Consider the following 16218-nt stretch of genomic DNA (forward strand, 5'->3'; position numbering starts at 1 on the left):
CATTGCAGTCAAACAGGAAGAAGGAGAACTAGTGTGACTAATACAGCTGATAGAGAGGGAGAAAGGTAGAAGAATATGCAGAGAAGAGAATGTGCGTGGTGAAAAGAACATATTTGCACATGCATCCACTGTATGTAAAATATATTCAGTGTTTCAAACGCTGGATTGTGGGGGGAGGAAGTAATCAGTAATTAGTAATACAGTAATCATGGGAAAGAAAGCGTACTCAGCATTGTCAACTTTGTACTTCCAAAAGTCTTTAGAGAGGGGATCAGTGTTGTCTTATATTCGTTGTCCATGATTGTCTTCACCTGTGGTCTGACTGTACATACTGCTGCTGTTCAAGTGAAGTTTTTCTTTGCTGTCTTTGTCCTAGAGTTATTTTCCTGCCTTAACCTCAAAAGCTGCCCTCCTCCAATCATCTCCAATAAGACTAAACATCACACTTGCTAGAGCCAGCAGCGTACACTGACAAAGATATGTCTTAATAAACCGTTTTTCCTGCTTATTTGTAATTCACCTAGATCTTTTTGTTTCTGTTTGTGTTATCTTATTTGGCAGAAAGATCATGGTTATCATTAGGAAAGGTCATCTGAAAAGGTGATTTTTCTTCTGGCACAAACTTGTTTACTCTAGGAAATGTGCCCAAAGAACGTAGGTTTTTTGTCTTGTTCAGTTATAAACATTCATTTTAGCTGTTTTTTTGACTTGCAGGAATTCTTTATGGCACAATGACCTTAGAGCTTGGGGGAACAGTTAACATCACCTGTGAGAAAACTGGCTACAGTGCAACAATTGAATTCAAACTCAAGGTTAGTAAATGCTGTAAGTGGGCATAAGAAGGAGAATGAGCATAATGATAATTAAAAAAAATAAATTAGGTCACTCCTGAGATATGATCTGATTTAATATGGAATTGGGTTTTTTTTGGAAACTGAGGAATTTTCACTTTAACTGCTACATTTCCAGCTGTGTGTATCTAGCAAATAGTGATTATTATTTTTTTTTTTTAAAAAGGAATTATATTGTCATCTCTTTCTTAATATATTCTTCTGGGTCCAAATGTTTTGACCAAAAGTTACAGTGCTGTCTTCATCTCTGATGATAACAGATAGAAACATATGGCTAGTTGTATGAATCTTACGAACAGCTCGAGTGGGGAAAAGGCAACAAGTCTGTCTTATCTCCAGCAGTGGCACCAGTGTGTGTCCAGGAAAGTGTAAGAACAGGGGAAGTGTTTAATGATCTGATTAGTGGTTCGGGTATTTTGTGTATTGTTGTTAATATACCTTGGTGATTTTTAATTCTCTAAAAATGTTCAGGGAGTTTTTAAACTCCTGGAGAGCCCTTGGAGGACAACTCAGACCCAGGTTCCCCTCTTCCATCTTGCATAAAATTTAAGTTGCTCATGACACCTCAAATAAACACTATGCAAAGGCTTTGGCTAACATTTACATCAGCCTAATGCCCAGTGCATTAGTTTACATGGACTGTTTTTGGTACCTCGCCACTCAAAAGCTAAACAAAGGTTTCTAAACTACTTATAGGTGGCTTGGACTTCTGAAAAATACGTTTGCCATCTTTGAGGCAGAAACTGATTTTAAGCTGAACGGATAGTTGTTAAGAAGTGTGCATGTGGAGAGGGAAACTGTATTCAGTTGAAATATATAAGTTAAGAGGCTGTGTTAATTAATGTTTTGCCTCGTCAGCCCATAGGATACATGTGCAGACTATCAAAAAGGCTGAAGAAAATCCCTGGCAATCATTTTTGTTATTACTTCTGCACAAGTTAAGCTCTAATAACAAATGGGCCTTGGCAAAGTGGTGAAATTAGTGTAGCAAATGCCTATTTCCTCCAAGATATCATTGAGTCACTGTTTTCTGTTTCCACATTTCTTAGACAATGCTTTTGCTCAGCAGATCTTTTAAGAAAATACAGCATGAGAGAACTGTGGTTTTAGACTTGTTTTAGGGATTAAATAGGCAGAAGTGATAATATTATAAGCCATCGGGGCTGTTTACATTGCATTTCATAAATGCACTTTTTTCCTTAACACTAAACATAAATGCAAAAATAATTTGCTATCAAAATAAACATGAAAGCATTTCTTTTTGTTTCGCAGCCTTTTTTGGGTAACAATGACAGTGTTAACCAAATATCGGGGAAAATTAAGCTTGGCAAAGAAGTTCTGGCTATTTTGGAGGGTCACTGGGTAAGTAGTGAGAGGTGGTATTTTATAAATTCTGGCTGATAGTTGAGACAGGTGAAAATAGCACTTAGTTACAAAAAAAAGACTCGAGTTTAAAGAAAAAGAGTTGATGAGGTACCACTTTTATAGAAAGTATCTCTTTATAGTTAGACAGTTCTCAAGAAAGTATAGAATCAACATAGATATTACTTGCAACTCTTAAAAGGTGGAGAAGTTGTGTATGTTTGAGTAGTTCATGAAGAAAATACATTTCAGCTTGCGAAATGTTTTTACTATATGTGTTAGTGCTATAAAGAATTATTATGGCACCAGCATGAAATGTTTAAACTTGTTTCAGTTCTGGTAAGATGACACTGGCACCACTGTTTTTTGGCAGTGGCAATGGTTCATTGCATCTCTGTTCCAAGTTAGAACTAGCACTGAGTGCAGAAATTGGATTTTAAAGTTAGCGTGTCTAATTATTCTTAACTACACGCATCCAAAGGAAAATAAATCCTTTTTACAAAAAGTGTGCTTATTCCCCCTTTTTGTGTTATTTTGGCACTCTTTGAGATTATTACAGTTAAGGTAACTGAATTATATATGTTACAGGACAGTGAAGTTACTATTAGTGACAAGAAGACAGATGTTTCAGAGACATTCTGGAACCCGACATCTGATATCAAGCAGCGTAGATTACCTAGATACACAGTGAAGTTTGAAGAGCAAGATGACTTTGAGTCAGAGAAGTAAGTTCACTTTGAACCATGTATAATTATTTTGTCAAAATAAAACTCATCATCTTCTCCAAATTATGAGCAAATTTTATGGTTTGAACACTGAACAAATTAGGAACAAAATACAGTTTCTTTCCTTTTCATGTTTGCTGATACTGACCTGTAAAACAAGAAAGCAACACTGTTAAATACAAAGTTGTTATTTACAAACCTTACAATCATGGAGGTTCTTGATGGAAATGTAGAAAAAACATGTATAACAACATGGTCGTAGTCTGTTAGAGACTGATCCCTTTACTTAGCCTATAATTAAGGAATGTTGGCAATTATTTCTGTCAACCAGATTGTAATTCTCTTTATTGCTTGCTTGTCAGGCTTTGGCAACAAGTGACAAGAGCAATAAATAATAAAGACCAAACAGAAGCTACTCAAGAGAAGTACGTTCTAGAAGAAGCTCAGAGAAAGAGTGCCAAAGAGAGGAAACTGAAGGGTGAAGAGTGGACGTGCAAGCTGTTTGATCAGGATTCAGTCACAGGAGAATGGCACTACAAATATGCCGAGTGAGTCCTGGAGTGCTTGTAACAAAAACTGTTTGTTCAATGCCTGGTAGCGTCACTGAGCCTCTTGCTGTGGTTTCAGGAGCAAAAGAACTCAGATACGTAGCTGAATTCAAACTCATGAAATGTGCAACACTACCTGATATTCCTATTCACGTGTTTTAATTAAAATGCATAATTTTTTAGCTGCACTTGGTAGGCTTTTCACCAAAGAGAGAATGTTATATATTGTATTGAAAAGGCGGTGATTGCTAACGCAGGAAACCATGTTTCATGTGACCATTTTGGGCTTTTTCTTTTTTATGGTTATGCGCCTCGACAAATTTGTGCTATGTTCTAGAGTTTCTTGGGCATGGCACTTTGGGATGCATTATGCTCCTTTTTTCCACCCCCAGACTGACCAAAGCAGCTACACAGATTTTCTCAGATTGGAGAATATGGTACATATGGGTGTACCAACTGGAAATCAGAAAAGCCTCTGATTAATTGAACTGAGATATTTAATTTGTTATATTTTAGAATAACTCTGAGAGTAACCGGTTTACAGCGGTGGTTAATGCTGGGACCAGGTAGCTCAGCTCAGCTGTCAAATTACGCCCTGCGCACATGAGTGTCTGAAGCTCTTTGTGTGATGATCTGTATCAGCAGATGAAGCTGCAGCTGCCTCTCCAGCTGCTGGGATGCATTCTTTGTTCTCACCAACTCTTGCAAGAGTCAGCTTGGAGCTGAGCCCTTTGCTAGTGATGGTTTTCAAAGGACACCCACGTTCTCCTGATTCTTTTACGATACTCAACATGCTTCCATATTGCAAGGACTGTAAAAATAAAATATCCAAAGATTATATACTGTGAGTTAAGTAATTCTGAAGCCATTGATGCTGGAAGTGTATTCCCATGGCTAAACCTGGCAACGCTTCACCGTTCTGTATAGGAATGGCAATACTGGGGCAGTGGCCTAAGTGTATGCGTAGGGATGAGTACAAGAATGCTGAGTACTCTTCATGTCTCCAGCAAATTTGCAGCTTGGAGGTTTCCTGGAACGAAGCAGGGATTCCTCTGTATTTAGCAACTCTCAACAGATTTCTTTCCCATGTATTTCCTTGGTTTCCTCTTAGGTCTGTGCAGACTTTTACCACTCAAAACATCCTGCAGCAGGGAATTCCCCACCTAGACTAAATGCTCTGTGAAACACCCTCTCTTGGTTTAAATCTTCTAGTGCTGTTGCAAACTCTTCCTGTTGGAAGAATTGTGAATAGTCCAGCTGACTTGACTGCCCATACGGTTGAACCCTGTGTAAAACCATCAGGAAAAGTGCGGCACTTTAAATCTGTTAGACTATCCCCTGCAGCTTTAAGACCTATCTTGTTAATCTGCATTATTTCTTGTCTCCTTGGAGCCTTGTTGGTTCAAGGATGTGCCATGGAAATCTTACTATGTGTTAGAAAGCAGTCTGTGCTGTCAGCAGTCCCTGGAAGAAACTTCTGTCTCCTTTTACGCATGTAATGCCGGCTCACCACCTGGTCCATGTAGAGAGCAGTCTTTTACACTTACTGTGAAAGACGTGTTTAGTGAGCCGTGGCATTTGTTAGGGTATATGGATTACGGATTTAGGCCTCTGGATTACAGATACAAAAGACCTTTGGGAGAGCAATGCCTTATTCTTACCCAGTTACCTTAGATGACATTTAATTCAAGTCAGGTTAAGCCAAGATGTAAATGCAGGTCTGTGTTCACAACATGTGAAACAGCTACAAACATTTTAAAAGGCGTACAGGAGGAGATGAAAGGAAATCCATGCTTAATCTACTCTCACTAAAGCGATCTTCATGCAGCTGACTTGCAGTTTCTGTCCTGAAAAGGCTGTAATCGGTGGGGATGTTGGTCTTTGCCTTTAGCTGCCGCTTATTCTCCAGTGAGCTGTGTCTTTTGCGTGATTTTTTTTTTTTTTAAATTCTATATCAACCTGTACTTGGAAAAGCACTCTTAAAAAATCATAACAAGCAAACCGTGCATAGCTCATTAGTGCCTCTTGAAACCAGTCTTGATTACCATCAGCCACTTTGGGATGAAAGCAGATTTGAGGTGACTGCTTCTTAACCTCTCCTTCCTAGGCATCTTTCAAAAGGAAAAAAAAAAAGGCAGTCCAAAATAATAATAATTTACAAAATCACCTAATTTCCCTCTAGTTCTAAAATAATAACTGTACACTAAGCAGAAAACTTCTCCATGTTTGACAAATACATATCACTAGCCAGATAAATTCATAATGATATTGTCGGTTAATACAATAGCTTGTACTTTTATCAGCTGGCTGAGGGTTTGCGATGTGAAGTTTATTTTTTGACTCTCTTGGCCTTTTGGGGTAGGACTGGGCCATAGGTGGAATATAGGATCGCCTATTTCATGTCTGACTTCTGTATAAGGAGAGAGCACTTTAGCCTGTTCATACCAAATAGTTTCTGAGCAGGAAAATATTTCTTATTTAAATTGCTGTGGTATTAATCAATTATATATACTTTGTCTAGTACCAGACCATGGGACCCTTTGAATGATATGATCCAATTTGAAAAAGATGGCACCATCCAAACAAAAGTTCGACACCGGACACCAATGGTATGTTCCAGTTCTGTTCGCAGGTGCAGAAGGATCCAGAGACTTGTATAAACGTCATCAAAGCTTTGGGAGTGATAGGAAATACTATTGTTATCCTACAGAAATGTCGTTTACCCCATCCATAGTCCTTCACTTCTGTGTTGCATCCGAAGTGGTAGAGATGACTTGATTGGATAGGAATATAAAATATGCAAACTTGAACTCAACAGTTTAATGTGTGTTTTCCCTTAAACGGGAAGACACACAAACTTCAGACTGCTTATACATCAAAAATTTTTAACTTGGACTTCTATTAGATATTGTGCTTTTAACTATTACTATTGGAATGTGCTCCTTTCCTACAGTTCTGATAATCTGGAAATAATACGTAAATTTATCAATTGCAGGTTAGCGTTCCAAAAATCAAACGAAAGCCAGCCAGTCAGAAGAAAGGAGAGTGTGGTTTCTCATCCCCGGAGCCTGACAACCAGGATTCCTCTGGGAGTGAAGGTAGGAAAAGATACATTTGCATACAGAAATAATAAATTTCTTTGACAGTGAAATATTGTTCTGTAGTCACACATGCTCTGCTTTATCTCGGTGTTTGTATTGTGAAATAATGCATGCTTTTGATCACAGTTCTATTCAATGTGAAGCACGTTCTGGAAAAACAAAAAGAGCAGAATGGCTCATGGTGCAAAAGGTCCAATTATGGTTCATAATTGCAAACTTTCCTGACCTTTTAAACATCAGTATGTAGTGTAGGTAGGCTTAAGTGCTGCACATATTTACTATCTGGGTAAAAAAAATCATGTTTGTAAACTCTGTCTTAAAACAAGGTGAATTGTTTTAATTTGTAGATCAGTATGTTGCTAGAAGGCAGATTTTTGTTGCTTGCAGATTATACAATACAGTGAGTGTTTTAAGATACTTCAAGCACTTAACTTGTTGTCTTTCTGTACTACAGGTGACTCTGAAATAAAGCTTTGGTTTTCAGTAGAAGCTCAGTTAGAAAACTTTCTCTTCATTTTTGCGCCTGGTTTAGTTTGTCGTTAGTACTTTGTTCCTTTTTCGATGTAGTCACGTCTGTGAATTACATCTGGATTTTGTATCTTTCTAGCGCAACTCCTGAAGCATAATACAAGAATAAGGAAAAAAGGGACAGACCTTGGTGAGCTGCAGAGTGCCATTGAATCTATAAAGGAAACACAAGAAGACATTAAGAGGTAGTACTAAATAAAATGCTTTAAAATGGTTTAGAGAGTACTAATTTTCTAGCTTTTTTTTCCTTGGAGGCTGGTATGTATCTTTCTGCATTAGAGCCTTGATGTCTTTAAACTACCCTTCTTCCCAAATGTTGATTGCTCATTGATGTTTCATAATTTTCCTCAAAAACTGTCTTTTGTAGGGAACGCTAATATACTAGAAAATGCCACATTGTCTAAATTGTAATTTACAGGATGTTATTTTCTATCTTACAGGGACATTATGGCTCTACGAAATAGAGTCACTTCTAATTCGCCACCCGTGGACTACCATTTCTTGCAGTTTAAGCACTATGTCTTCATTTTACTTGTGGTTCTGCTACAGCTTATCATTAATTTCTTGTTCAAATAGGAAGTGTGAACAAGGGCCTTTCTGAACTGGAACGATCAAACTGTTACTGGGGACCATGTTTTAAGTTGGACTTTAAATGATGCAATATTATCTAAAAGAGCCCTGTAGCAACAACTCACAGAACTTTGCCTCAGCGTCCATAGTTCAGAATCATACTCCCGTCTACCCAGTTGAAGTAAGAATTGTGTAAGTGCCAGTACACTCTTGCTCCTGGTGTGTGCCTCTGTCTCGCAGACATTCGACATCAGCCTTGTGTTTTATATTGCGTCACATGCTGTACTGGTGAATCTGCACCACAGAATAGATGAAGTTAATTCAGAGGTCAGACCCTGTAGGTAGAACGTGATTCCTATTATGGTAGAATGATAAACTTTGTTACATTTATACTTACCGTTTTTGTAACAAAGGAACTTTTGAAGCAGCCAACAGTTTTTGTAAATGGTGTTGGGTGTTTGGAAGTAAACTTTTGTTTAAGGTCAAATACATTATTATACAAAGATCATGAGTGTTAGGAACTGGCAAGTAAAAAGCTGGAGTCCTTGGGAATTCTGCAGTGTAATGTCCTTGATTTGTTTCAGAAGTATGAGTTTTTATCCTGAATTACTGAATTACTTGTAAGCCAGCTGTTTTATTTTTATAGTTTTAAAACTTCAGATTCTTCATAAAAACATTCCTGCATCTACTGTACAGAGAACATTTTTAACAGGACAGCACAGGGGAAGATACTGTCTTGGTCAGCTCTCTCTTGTGAATTGCAAATGTCAAGGATTTACAGTATGTTTGTAAGTCTTGATAAATCTACAGCTTTGAATTTGCATTGGTGTATGGCCAGGTCACAGTAAGCAGACAGACTGCTGATGCCAGGACTCTTTTCTTATTTTTGAAACAAACCGTGAAGATGCAAATGTGTGCTTAGTTTGTAGCTTGAGTTGAACCTCTCAAAAGGCAGATGACGTAGAACAGAATTCGGGCACCGACATGAGTTCACTTGCAAATGAAAACATGTGTGTTTTACAAGGGGAAAGTCTTCAGAAATTGTGGGATGGCTAACACCACACACATCAAAACAAATGAGAGTGAAACCCTAAGTCTCTGTTAAACTCCACCTTACTGCAGTATATACTACCTAACACAACACATGGATGCTCCTATTCGTTGAGCTGTAGCCATACCAATTAATGTGAAGCTTAAGTTTCAATTTAATACCAGGGTTTCTAACCTTCTTATTTGAAGAAATATATGCATGTATGGAACTTGTAAAATTCCAGGAAAAAAAAAAATGTAGTGCCAGTGTTTAGCTGGTGAATTTCTTATGTCAGTCAGGTGTCCAAGTCACAAAGGGGCTGTAGTATCGTAAAGGTACCCTCAGTAACCCAGGGGAGACAACAGGAGGATGAGCGGCACAGTGCAAAGGGCAGCCAAGTTTGTTTTCTGAAGATCCTCTCAGAAATCAAATCCATACCAGGCAGTGGGATACCTCAAAGGTCACTTTGGACTTTTTGCCATGGCCCAGTTGTCCCTCTGCCCCGGCAGCCTCCCTGTCTCACAAGGTGATCAACCTTTCTGTTCTACATCAGTCTCACCCAGTGTTCAGTGAAATTACTATTTACTTGTTGTTTGTCAGTCTAGTTCATATATTCCTGTGGCTGACATCTTCACACACCTCCCCTTCTCTTTTACCTTTCCTCTTATTTGGGCCTCAGCTAGGTAAAAGTTTATTGCTTAAGCAGTCAACTTCAGCTTATTTCTTAGAGCTTCGCATTAGCATAGTTTGGTCTTGAATCATTTTCTGGAATGCGGTACCTTAACCAGAGTGATCTTGTATGCGTTGGCAAGACCAAACTTGTTTGGACTTCTATTATATCTACAGCTGATGAGGTAAAATATAGAGAGTCCCTCACTGTAAAAAAAAGAGGGGAAAAAAAAAAAAGTCCCTAACTTAAGTCTCTAAACAGAAACTGAAGTTGTTAGCCGTGTATAAAATAGCATAAAGAAAGCAGAATATAATACCATTAATTTAATGTTCTCAGCCTGGAATTTGGCCGTTTGTTATCACATTCGGATGTCAAAGCTTCACCTGTCTTAAGATCCATTACAAGCCTTTAAGCATACTCTGTGCATGGGAGTAAAGAGGAAATGAGTGAGAATTTGGGCAATAACTTCAATTCCAAAAATAATACTCTGCTAAATTTGTGGTGCTGAAACTTGACTGATCGTTACAAGCTTTTGTCTCCCTTGTAAATAGAAACATCCTCCTGCCCTTTCATGTTGATTTTTTTTAAATCACTTTATTCAAGATCAGTTAATGACACAGTCTGCGTGTATTTTCACATGGACTGCATGGCAGTAAGTGTGGATTTGACCCAGGCAGCTGGCTGGCAGCACAGCGTTGGACAATGTCGGACTAAACAGATATTCCATATCTGAAATTCATGTTCGGTTCAAGATAAGTAAAAGACTTGAACAGAGCAAGACAAAATGCCTGTGCTTATTTTCCTTTTCAGCCAGTTTTTTTTAGAGTTTAATTCTGTTGGTAAAAGTGGTTTTAGTGATGGTCGAGGAAGAGAAAAGCTGTATGATGAAACTTTTTCAAAAGTTCTGCTTGACTGTATGATTAGCTAAATTCTGAAATGTACATGGAAAACCTAGTAATTCCTAATTTTGCTGGGTTTTGTGTGATGTTCCCTCATGGGAATAGAACAAAGACATTTCTTGCCGATTTTTACAGTACAGCTGGTCACAGGCATGTACGAAGCCTTTTCTTTAGTGCATCACCATTGTCTTGTTTAACCAAGATGCGTAGCTGATCTTGAATATTATGTACTTCAGACCGAGCTCTGCACATAGTTATAAAAATTGACTGTACAGTTTGCAGTTGTTTGAGGGCTGTGGCAGCCTCCTAGTTTTTGAAGTTTGAAACAGCACTTGTTTTCACATTTGATTTACAAATCTTGTTTTGTTTGTTTTTTTTCTTGTACAGGAAATATTTTTAGAATTTGTTATCATGTGGTTTTGTTGTTTTGGTTTTGTTTGTTTTTTTCAAATGCACTCTAAGCCTTTAATTTGCCATTTAGGTACAGATGACCTAAGGTAAGAAAAAGCAAACAGGCCATGTGAAATGCAGCAAGTATCAGTTTCAGCAGTAGATGATGTTTCTTGCATTTCACATGTTGATTCCTTTTAAATAGTTGACATTTCTTAATGAGGGTATAGCCTGGTTGTTCCCTCCTCCTCCCAATTAAATTTCATAAATTATTTGGAAGGTTGTCCCGTAAAACATAGTGATGGTGGTTTCTTCCCTTTTTTGTTTGTTGTTTGCTGCCCTCCTGTGCCTTCGGGAATTTTATTTAATTTTTTCTTTGCTAGACTGGTGTTTATGAAACAGACTTTGGATTCAAGGTTTTGTATAGTTTCTTAAAGGCTATTACTTCACCACTGTTTGTGTAAATAACGTGTAACATCTGTAAGTTTGAATTATTGTTATTTCAAGGGTATCCTCCAATCACAGAAAATGTCGCAGATATTCAAGTATTGTAAACAGTGCCTTCTTGATGGGTTTCTTGCTGTTCTCAGACACGTACAGAAGATTTGTCAAGTTTGTGCCATATGTAACATCTGACCTTTTGTGAGGGCTTCTGTGGTCGAAAACTTAACTTTCCTGCTTAGTCGGACTCGGGGCGGGCAGGGGGATAAATCTACCATTAAAACATCTTAAATTATTCCCTCTTCTGGTGAGCCACGAGTGGAGTTGATACAATGGGCCTGCACTACTTTGTGGTTGTTACGGGGAAAAAACGTAATAAAATAACAGCTTCCAGACAGGTTATTTTGGGGTGCTGCCCGGCGGGGAGGGCAGGCCGGCCGCTGGCCGCCGCTCCCCTCGCCCCTGACCGGCGACACGCCTTTCCTTCGGCCAAGCGGGAAAATTAAGTCTTCACGACACCGAGCCTGCCCCTACCGATTTGTATCTGTTCGCTCGCCGCCCTTCCCCCTCGTTTAAGGGGTCTGAACTGTTACGGGGAGGCGCAAGCGGGGCCGCCCCTGGCCCGGGGCCGGCCCTGCCGCCGCCTCCTGCCGCACCCAATAAAGACATGTCACACCTCCGCGCCGCTGTCTTCTCTGCGCCGCTTCCCCTGTTACCGGGACGCGGTTTCCCTCCCGGCCTCCCCTCACCGGCTTCCCCTCAGAGCGCCGCGCATGCGCCCCCTCAGCCGCAGCTCCCGGGTGCCGTGCGCAGCCGTGCGGCTCGGTGCAGGGAGGTGAGGCGGCGGCCATGTCGCGGCGGCCGGAGCCCAGTCGGTTGGCGCAGGAGGCGGCGGCGCTGGCGGCTGCGGTGCGCGGCGCCCTGGGTCCGCGGGGCGGGCGGGCGCTGCTGGTGCGGCCCACGGGGCAGGCGCTGCTGACGCGGGACGGGCGGCGCCTGCTGGAGGCGCTCAGCCTGGAGCCGCCGACGGCCAGGTACCGCGGGGAGGTGGCGGGGGCGGGCCGGGCCGGGCGGGGCGCGGTGCGGTTCCGCCTAACGCCCCCGTGTGCCCGCAGGATGATGGCGGCCTGCGCCTGCAGCCACCGCGCCGCGACGGGGGACGGCGCCAAGACGTTCGTGGTGCTGCTGGCCGGCCTGCTGGGCGGGCTGCGGGAGGCGGGCGGCGGCCTGCGGCGGGCGCTGCGGGCCTTCGAGGAGGTGGTGCTGGAGCGGGCCGTGGCGCAGGGCCTGCGGGGGCACCTGCTGTCGGCCCTCCCCGGGCGGCAGGCGGAGGCGGGCGCCCTGGAGGCGCTGCTGGAGGCCTACCTGGGCGGCCGGCTGGGGCCGGGCGAGCGGCGGCGCCTGGCCCGCCTCTGCGCGGAGTTCTGCCGCCGCTGCAGCGGCCCGGCCGCCGACCCCCGCCCGCAGGTGCTGCGGCTCCTCGGGAGCCGCTTCGCCGAGCTGCACGCCACCGTGGCCGGCCTCCCCCTAGCCAGCTCCAGGGTCCTACCCGGCATCATCCTCCGCAGGGACTTCGCGGCCTACTGCCCGGCGGGGGGGGACCTGCGGGCCGTGCTCGTCACCGAGCCCCTCCGGACCCCCCTTCCGGCCCCCGGCGTCGAGTTTGTAGTCGAGTCCGAGGGTCAGTATCAAGCCTCCTTGTGCTGGATCTCCAGGAGAACAGAAGCCCTAATGAAACACCTGCAGAGCAACGACGTCAAGCTGTTACTGTCAAGCGTGAAGCAAGAGGAAGTAGTTATCTACTATGCAAAATTGTACGGTGTGTCTGTGGTGGAGTCCTTATCGTCGGAAGAAATTGCCCTGATCTGTGAAATCACAGGAGTCTCACCTTACGCACCTTTTGGTGATAACATACACAGAGAAATCACTGAAACCGCAGTGGCAACGTTTTGCCAGCCCTTGCTGCTGGGCTCAAAGAGATGCGTCCACATTGGCTTCACCAGCGTGTGCGCCTTTCAGCCCCATTGCCTAATTCTCTGTGGGCCAGTCGATGGTGTTAATGAGCAACATGCTGCTGCTTTGCAAGGGGCATTTACAATGCTGCAGCAGCTATTTAAGAGAGTTGATCTGAGGGAGGAATGCAAAGCTGAAGGTGAAAGCCAGAAGGAAGCCGCAGATGCTTACAGCTGGCATTCTTCAGCTACTCAGAAGCAACTCGCAATAGAAAATATTTCTTGTAACAATAATTGGGTTTCTGAACAACTGGAAACACACAGGGATGAAACAGAGACAGAAATTGTAGACCCTGACTTGCAGGGAAGTGACAGTCCAGCATGTGTGCAAACAAACTTGCAGATACCCTCAAATCCCATCTCGCACATTATAGAATTCAGTGTTGCCACCGAAGGAGATGGGTCTTCAAGAGACATGCAGAAACCACATGCAAAATGCGAGCATCCAGGTGACTTGAGTGAGAAGCATAAAAGCGATTCACTTGGGGACAATTGGAAGAGCTACAGCACTGCTGTATCAGCAGCAGATAATGCTGATGTAGTCACTGTGCGTGAATGCCTAGATGTTGGCAAAGATGTAGAGAAAACAAGTTGCAGTGCAGTTCCATTTAAACATGGAAGCAGTTGTGTAAGTATTGCACAGAATTATTCCAACTCCCTCATAGAAGCAGGATCCGTTTTGCCAGTAGGAGGTTACTTTGAAATCCTGTTAAGCTATTATATTCAGCACTATGCAAAACAGTTTCGGCAGTCAGAAGTAACTGTCATAGCTAATGTAGTTGCTGATGCTTTGCTAAGTATTCCCAAGGCCTTATACAGGACAACAGAACGAAACGGCTTTACCAAATTCTATCTCAAAGCCATAAATGCACTCAGAAAAAATCAGCCACTGCCTATAAATGAGAAAGGCTTAGAATTAGTGTATTGCAAATACCAGTTAGTCATTTCAGTTCTTCACTGTGTTACAGAGCTTCTCTCCATAGATTTAATAATCGGTGTAAAGCGGCCACTGCAAAAAATTGAGGATAATGACTCAGAAGATGACTTCTGAAATGATGAATAAAGAACGTTTTGATAATCTGTTTTCCTGTGTCTTCTTATCAAATGGACATGTCGCAAAATTTGCTGCTAGAGACCAAAAGATACCCTTTAGTCTGAGACCTAACATGCTTCTTTCCTCTTAAAATAAAAGGACTAAAAAGGCTGATCAGCTGAGATTTGTGGAAGACTGGGTTGTGAACAGCACAGACTTGAAGTTTCAAACATGAGAAAGTGTAGCTGATTTCCACTGCGGGTGTGTGGATCCGTGTACGTGCAGAGGATCCTCTGTATGTTCTAGCCAAGGGTGAACTTTGCCTCTTGTGGAGGTTTGAGTGTTTGTGTAAGTTAGATGTCATTAGTTTTCCTGGCACCTTAAAAGTTGCCAGTGTGACATGAGCCACTGAACTTGAAAGTTGTAAGCAAGGGGTTTTTTTAACCTTCCTAATAGGCTGGATTGAATGTTATTTTAAATAAAAATATTTTTGTATATATTGTGGTTTTGAATATGATGGGAAAAATGTAACTGTTGTTAGCCTGTTCAGCGCTGGGGCAGGCAGTGGTAGGCCCTTGCAGTATATCCCAGTGAAGAATTTTCGTGTCCGATAGGAGATACGGTGTTTTTATCCTCCATTAACTTCACTTTAGTCAAACTAGTACAATTAAGAATAATTTCACATTACAACTGGCTGGCACGTGCTCTGGCAAATTAGTTTATGTGACATTATGTAGTACTAACTCTTTATTTTCACTATCCTAGGTTAAGTTGTGCTGCTACTATAAAAGGCTGTGCATGTAATCATAGGAAGAGTTTACTTTGATCATTTGGGATTTTATTATGGGGGGGTTGGAGGTGTTGGGGTTTTTTTAAATTCTTCCCCCCAGGATTTTCCCCCAGATACGATTTGCTTTAGGCTCACTATCACCCGGATGTCAACATACCTCCTTTTCTGCCGTGTCTTAAAAACTTCTGGTTTGCTGTGGGAGGTTTTGAGTAACTGAGCGGCCACAGCTGATAACGGTATCACATTGATGCTCTGTGTGCCACTGCCAGTATTGCGTAATACTTAGAATAAATGGATTTTTGTCGTTGTTGTCCTACTATTAAATAAAATATAGTGAGGATATTTAAAATCATAGGCATAATTCATATTTATGTGCTACACCTGAGATGATTACAACTGCAAATCAGATCTTTTTCCCCATTAATATATGGTGAAAAACTGATGCTTTCCCTTTTTCAGTTTCTTCAGAAGAGTCTGTTTACTAAAGTTGTTTCAGGTGTTTTGGCAGCAATTTTTTGTTTGACTGCAAATTTCTGTGGAAAGTTTATATATATTCTTGGCAATATAAAATACTGTAATTAATTCTTTTTCCAGACTAATACACTCTTACAGGCATCTGCATATGAAAAACTGTGAAACTCAGTGTTCAGTAGAGTGATTAATGAAGGACTAGGGAGAGTAATTCTTTATTTTTTTTTTTTTTTTTGAGAACCATTTTTGGTGGGTGCAGAGGTGGGGGAGAATTAAACACGGAGGAGAAGAAAGAAAACCACAGCTGCATGCCTGGGCGGCCTCGGGGCTGCTCGGGAGCTTCCACCAGCCCTGGCGCTTCAGCAGACACCTGGGTTCTGTATTTTAGCTTTGCAGTGAGCTGCCGAGACAGTTTTTTTCTTGCACAAGTTTATACGTACTCTGTTCAAACTGCTGACCAACTTGCTGGCCAAAGATTAATGATTTGCTTTGCGGTAGTCTAAAAACAGCATGAAGCCTGGCAGCAGCGGGGGTTGTCTGCAAAAGTTGCTTTTCTATTCCGAAGCAAGACGCTGTCTAAATACCAGTAAAATAAAGAGAATGCTCTGTCATTTCACGTTATTTTATACCGTTTGCACATCTGCACACGTTCAGATTTACTGCCGTTCCTTGAAAAAGTTTCGAACTAAAGTATTTTGTTATGTGCCTTCTGGCTGTTCCATTTAAATTGTGTTATAATTGAGAAGAAGAAAGTCCAAAAATATGCCAGAGATACAAGGGGGAATTTAAACGTGGCA

General features: G+C 41.8%; 2 protein-coding genes across 10 annotated transcripts in view; both read left to right on the forward strand.

Annotated features, from left to right (window-relative positions):
* OSBPL8 (oxysterol binding protein like 8) overlaps positions 1 to 11795 on the forward strand; it is a 100314-nt gene extending 88519 nt beyond the window's left edge. For 8 of the 9 annotated variants that reach the window (XM_054187954.1, XM_054187951.1, XM_054187953.1 and 5 more), the window contains 8 exons: positions 715 to 812; positions 2124 to 2213; positions 2802 to 2938; positions 3301 to 3486; positions 6008 to 6095; positions 6482 to 6584; positions 7195 to 7300; positions 7556 to 11795. In XM_054187954.1, coding sequence (XP_054043929.1) covers positions 715 to 812; positions 2124 to 2213; positions 2802 to 2938; positions 3301 to 3486; positions 6008 to 6095; positions 6482 to 6584; positions 7195 to 7300; positions 7556 to 7691 — 944 coding nt within the window. In that variant the 3' untranslated portion in view covers positions 7692 to 11795. The remainder of the gene's footprint in view (positions 1 to 714; positions 813 to 2123; positions 2214 to 2801; positions 2939 to 3300; positions 3487 to 6007; positions 6096 to 6481; positions 6585 to 7194; positions 7301 to 7555) is intronic. The other variant, XM_054187955.1, reaches the window with a different exon arrangement.
* A 52-nt stretch (positions 11796 to 11847) lies between these two features.
* BBS10 (Bardet-Biedl syndrome 10) lies at positions 11848 to 15552 on the forward strand. The gene is made up of 2 exons (XM_054187961.1): positions 11848 to 12149; positions 12231 to 15552. The coding sequence occupies exons 1-2, from the start codon at positions 11965 to 11967 to the stop codon at positions 14176 to 14178; spliced, it is 2133 nt and encodes a 710-aa protein (XP_054043936.1). The 5' UTR covers positions 11848 to 11964; the 3' UTR covers positions 14179 to 15552.
* The last annotated feature ends 666 nt before the right edge of the window (positions 15553 to 16218 follow it).

Source organism: Rissa tridactyla, chromosome 1 (genome assembly GCF_028500815.1).
Source record: "Rissa tridactyla isolate bRisTri1 chromosome 1, bRisTri1.patW.cur.20221130, whole genome shotgun sequence".
Taxonomy (NCBI): Eukaryota; Metazoa; Chordata; class Aves; order Charadriiformes; family Laridae; genus Rissa; species Rissa tridactyla.

What these genes read in the sequence shown, in the direction of transcription:
- BBS10 (XM_054187961.1), top strand. Translation starts at nt 11,965, where the DNA reads ATGTCGCGGCGGCCGGAGCCCAGTCGGTTGGCGCAGGAGGCGGCGGCG. An exon ending in CTGGAGCCGCCGACGGCCAG is followed by an intron (nt 12,150 to 12,230) that starts GTACCGCGGGGA and finishes GTGTGCCCGCAG; the next exon opens with GATGATGGCGGCCTGCGCCT.